General features: G+C 35.0%; 1 protein-coding gene across 5 annotated transcripts in view; it reads right to left on the reverse strand.

The window, feature by feature from the left end:
- Positions 1-5,453, reverse strand: part of LOC106465189 (synaptonemal complex protein 1-like) — an 80,366-nt gene that overhangs the window by 52,575 nt on the left and 22,338 nt on the right. For all 5 annotated transcript variants that reach the window (XM_022393038.1, XM_022393039.1, XM_022393036.1 and 2 more), the window contains exons 6-7: positions 4,081-4,154; positions 3,366-3,424 (exon numbers count right to left, since the gene is read on the reverse strand). In XM_022393038.1, coding sequence (XP_022248746.1) covers positions 3,366-3,424; positions 4,081-4,154 — 133 coding nt within the window. The remainder of the gene's footprint in view (positions 1-3,365; positions 3,425-4,080; positions 4,155-5,453) is intronic.

A 5,453-nucleotide genomic window follows, 5' to 3' on the forward strand; every position in this document is an offset into this window, starting at 1 on the left:
AGCAGTTATATATATATATATATATATATATATATATACACACACACACTACTTGTTAAGTGACCAGTGGTCTTACAGAAGCACCCCATCTCTACAGTGAGCATTATATAGCAGATCTAAGCTAGTGCAGGCTTGAGACAAAGCATACCTGACCAGGCAACATCCACCATGGAGTGGAATCCCATTATCAGCAGTTAAAACTATGGTTTCTGAAATAAAAACATAAACGAAATGAAGCGATAAGACTTACTCCAGTCAAAGGCAAACTGACGTGTGTAAAAATCTATTAGAGGAAGATATAGCCAGGTCATGCAGATGATGAAGGTATTGGGAGTAGTACATATTCTGGCCTGAATGAACTCTTCCAAAGGAAACTGAAGTTGAGCAGCCTTGGACATAATGATGTGACGAATCTGACGAAAAGAAACATTGTGAAGATGGCGACCTTCCATGGTTAATTCAAAATACGTCCACCTAATGATTTCACAAACCCAACCAGTAAGCATGACAAGTGAGAGATCACGGGAAATAGAAGGGTTCCGGGGAATAAATGGTTGGGAACATGAACCCTGAAAGGAGACAGTACATGTCACATATCACCTTAAATTGCAAATCAAATGAAGAAGCCAATTAGGATTTGAATGGGAAAACAGGTGGGAAATGGTTGGCAAAGCCAAACCACTTAAACTGGCAGCATAGGTCTTAGGGAAGAAGGATCAGTCAGGATAAAGGATGACATAGGAGGGTAAAGGGTGCAAGTAATGTTAATGGCATAAATATCTAAATGATGACGACTGCAAGCAAGAAGGAGAAGAAAAAAGGTCTTGAGGGAGAGAAGGTAGATGGAACCTGAAGATAAAGGTTTAAATGGAGGACAAGAAAGTGTATAAAGGACCACATTGATATCCCAATAGGTAATTCAAAGGAAAGAAAAATGAGGGAAAGGACAGGGGAAAATAAAACCAGATATAATCTGAAGAAATAGAAGGAGGTTGACAAGGCTGCCCAATAGCTAGACAAAGTGGACAAGGCTTTGTCAAAAATTGGGTGAAGAATAGGGAAAGATGAGGAATGGAAGGTTGGGAAGAACAGAAACCATGGTCTACTATCGTCCATGGTAAATGGACATGGAAGAAGGTCTAATGGATTGGGAAAGGAAAGATGCAACAAGTGGAGTCAGTCCCTGGGCTGAGAGAATGGACCTGAATAACAGAGTGGTGAATCTGTGGAACAAGGGAACACTCAGTAAGGAGAAAATTGTTACCCAATTGATACCCAATCCATCACCAGATTCAGGGAGTCAGAAACAAGTCATGCTAACACCACAACGTGGTAACTGTGGGCTCAGAAAGGAGATTCAGGATCTGAAAGCACAGAGACATGCAATCAGTAACCCTTGACTCAGTGATATAAGTGACCACTGTGGAGATGTCTGAATGTACCATAACCACCACCCTCATAGGAGAAGAAGGAAGTGGGACACAGCTTAATGAACTACCAAAGGCTCAAGAAAAGTGATATGGAAAGAAGACTTCTTGATTGACCAGAGACTGGCAATCTCCTTGGTCCTTGGTGTTGAGATAAGAAATCCAATCCTTTAAAGATGAGTAAGTGAACAGATGTAAATCCTGATGATATTAATGAAGCAGCACCGCTGCTGTGGTCTGGACTCTGTCTAACCACCAAGCCAGGAATACAAGGAGAAGTTCTACTGATCAAGGAGTATCAAACGAAGGGAACTTGTATTAGCCCAACCCATAGGAATGAGAGCTTTCAAGGAAGCCAACATCTTCTAAGAGATAGAACATCTCGAGCCATAAAAAAATGTGAGGGACACGTGAACTGCTCACTCCAAACCTGAAGACAAAGAGAAGAAGGCTCGGTCTGACTGAGGTTGGGAAAAAGAAATCCCGCCAAATGAATGGGGTATTGAGAGTGGGTAAGAATGGACTTCCCCAATGTCAACAGGAATCCCACCCATTCTGCATCCTGTAGAAGCATAGGAGTGTGGTCTCTGGACTGTGAAAGGGAGGAAGGGAGCAGGAGCCAGTCATCCACAGAAGGAAGAGTACAAAAACTTGTAGAGTGAGTATGTAGGGCAAGAGTTTGTACTCATCAACAAAACACTTAAAGAACCGAGTTTAGTCTGAAAGGTAGGGCTCTGAAGTGGAAACTATCATCGAAGTGGGCACTGTGGGGAAGAACTCTGAATTGTAGATTACGAGGAGTAAATGAGGTTCCTAAGATTGTGAAAAAAAGGACTCAAATAGAACAACAAATTAGATGTTACTAATAGTAATGATATGTAAGATACAAACTATCTAAACACACGGAAACTGGTAGAAGGTGCCGGAAAAATAGAGTCTAAAGTGTCTACTCATTGAGTGTATTCTTCCTCAGAAACATTGTCAGGTTGAAAAGAAGATGAACTTGCCGGCTGAACATATGAATCAAGCTCCCTGTATCTCTTCTGCAGATAAAGTCAAACCCAATTCCTGGTAAGTCGTACCAGTAGCGATTTTCAAATGTAAAGGGAAATTCCACAGTCGATACATTGATCGCAAATTCATACTACAATCTCGTGCAATTCGGTAATAAGAAGGAAATGTAAAAAAAACAAAAATGTTGAAACAAGTGAATGTAAACACAGTAAAATAAAGCTGTTGAAAAGAAAATTGAAATGGCAAAGAATCAGGTTCATAAACGGTAGCTATATACGAAAAAAATACATGTCTAAACAATGCTGTGCTAATCTATAAAGTGAGGACTGAGCAGGAATAGCAGAGGACGCAAACTGTGCCAGTATAGGTGGTGCAATACTATTGGTGGAGAGTAGTCACATGATATGTATATGTTCAGAAATGGCACGAAACTGATGAAGTATATAGACTAGTGTGCAACACCAAATAAAGAGATAATGTATTTATTCACACGAATATAAATATAAGTAGCTACATAGACATTGCCCTGAAAGGTATTTAGTATTTAAATAAAAGACCTAAACACTGATCAAGAGAACAATAGCTGATCGAGAAAATGTTTTTAGCAATGTTTTAGCAACATCAAAATAGCTGTGTGTGAGATGAATGTAAGACTGCATCGGAACCATTCATAAATTACAAAAAATATCTAAAGTTATCTATTAATTTGTTTGAGCTTATATTATTAAAATGTGTATTTTAATTTCAGTAACTCTAAACTACTGTAGAACAACTTCAAATACTGAAGTACTTGAAACAGAAGTAAATAATACAGCAAAAATAAATGCTCTAGTCTAAATTTATGTAATAAATTTTGGTAAATGAAAACAGCACAGTAAGTTGTTACATTTTTACATGAATAAAGCAAACAATATTAATACTAACCTGAATCATTTCCAAACGTTTAGAATTTTGTTCTTCAAACAAAGACTTAATATCTTCACCTATATAAAATTAAAATTTTAGTACAAGGTTTTGCCATACACACACAAACAAGAAAAAAAATTAAAGTAATCAAAATATACTTGCCTAATTAATCCTCTTTGTGCCTAGTGACACATATGGCTACAATGAAAATATATAATATATATAAAGGAAAATATTTTACTAAAAGACACAACATGTACATAATTGTAACAAAAATTTAACATATAATTTTAACAAATGTGTGTGTTTTATAACAACAGTCTGAAACTGATTAAACACAATTTCAAATGTTTCTATTCACCACAAACAAAAGCAGTTAACATTTTATAGGCCATATAAAACATAACTGGTCAATTACAACATAGTTAAAACACAAATAATGATGCTGCATGATTAATATAGTCAATTATAAGCTTTTTTTTTAAATTTCAGTAGTTTGGAATCTGTTAGATCTCCATGTTTCTAAAAATCAGTTTGTATAGAACATTGATCTTAGTAAACAAATGTTCTTTTTTTAAATACTTTTGCAAGATATCATGAATGAATACCATTTCTGAATTGTGGGGTGGATATAAATATTTACTTGTAAGTTTGAACCAACATTTATTATATATAGCGTAAAATTTGGATAGTTAAAAACAATAAGCAATGTTTCATTTTCAAACCAACTTACAATGAGATAGTCTTTCTTGTACAACTTCAATGTGTTTCTTCAAAGCAATACATAATTCTCGGGTTCCTTTTGATCTGAAAACATTCAACTAAGATTTCATTTTAAAATGTAGAAATTTTTCAATATTTGAAAATTTAATATTGGTACTGAATTTAGCTTTTGTTCAATATAAATCAAAGGTAAAAGCTTATTTTAGTTTAATATTAGTTCATGTATTTTTATCAAGTTTAACAATATATAGTTTGGTTTAGAAGACATATTTTGTGCTGCTTTACTGGAAGAATTGTTCAAACCTTTAAGTATTTTGCATGCAAGTACTGTGTACCTTACTGTTCTATAGTGTATATTTGATGTTTGCATATTTAAAAAGATTTTTCAAAGTTATAAGCCTGGAACTGGATAAATTTGGTTGAGTTCATGTGCTAAATACAGCCTGAGATATTACTTTCAGTAGAACTCATTTACTGTTTCATGGGATACTGTATCCTGTTTTAGCTTGGGTATTGAAGACCACCTTGTGACCAAGATATTCCTGTATTTCAGTGCCCCTTTACTGATTCATCAGCTACAGAGAATGTGTACTGTTGGATATAGCTTTGGCAGATTCAGATAAGATTTGCTTCAACAGTAGAGGAGAAAATGTCAAGTCTAACTGCTGTGGATGTTCTATCATTGTCTTAATATTTCTTTGCCTGCTGATTGTGTACTGTTCTATTTCAGTTCAAAAAATCCATTACAATGATTCATAATTTAAATATAGTTTAATCTATTTTATTTTAATTCATCCTCTCCCATATTGTAATGGTCCTTCTGCTGAATGATTGGTTTGTCGTATTCAGTTTACCTCAAGTATAAACGAAATGTTTCATTTTATTTTTCTTTCGAGTTAAAAAACATGTCTTGTCTTTTATTTCACCAGTTGTAATAAATCATTAGATTTTTCCTTCTACATACTAGTTCCTTGAACTTAATATTTGCAAAATTTGAATACCTATATGCTAGGTTTATCCTTGAGAACACCACAAGGATATTATGAATAGAAATAGGGTTAATGTTTAAAAATACATCTCTCTATACTTCTTAATATTGTACAGGAGTGGATTGGTCCACCAGGCAATTACCTTGTTACGTCCCTGGTCGTTGGTTAATTTTCTGTAGAAATTCTTTCCAAAAAAACTTCAGTGATACAAGTCCTTTCTTAAATAAAATTAGTTTATTCTTTCTCAATACAACTGTGCAATACACTTAATTTCCACAGTCACTTTAACTTAAACACACACTATAATTCACAACTATTCACACACTACCGCTCGCTTGACCCAATTATCTGTCTCTATATCTGTTTATCTGCAATCCCCTCTCCGCTTTATTTG

The sequence above is a fragment of the Limulus polyphemus genome, unplaced genomic scaffold, assembly GCF_000517525.1.
Source record: "Limulus polyphemus unplaced genomic scaffold, Limulus_polyphemus-2.1.2 Scaffold1862, whole genome shotgun sequence".
NCBI lineage: Eukaryota > Metazoa > Arthropoda > Merostomata > Xiphosura > Limulidae > Limulus > Limulus polyphemus.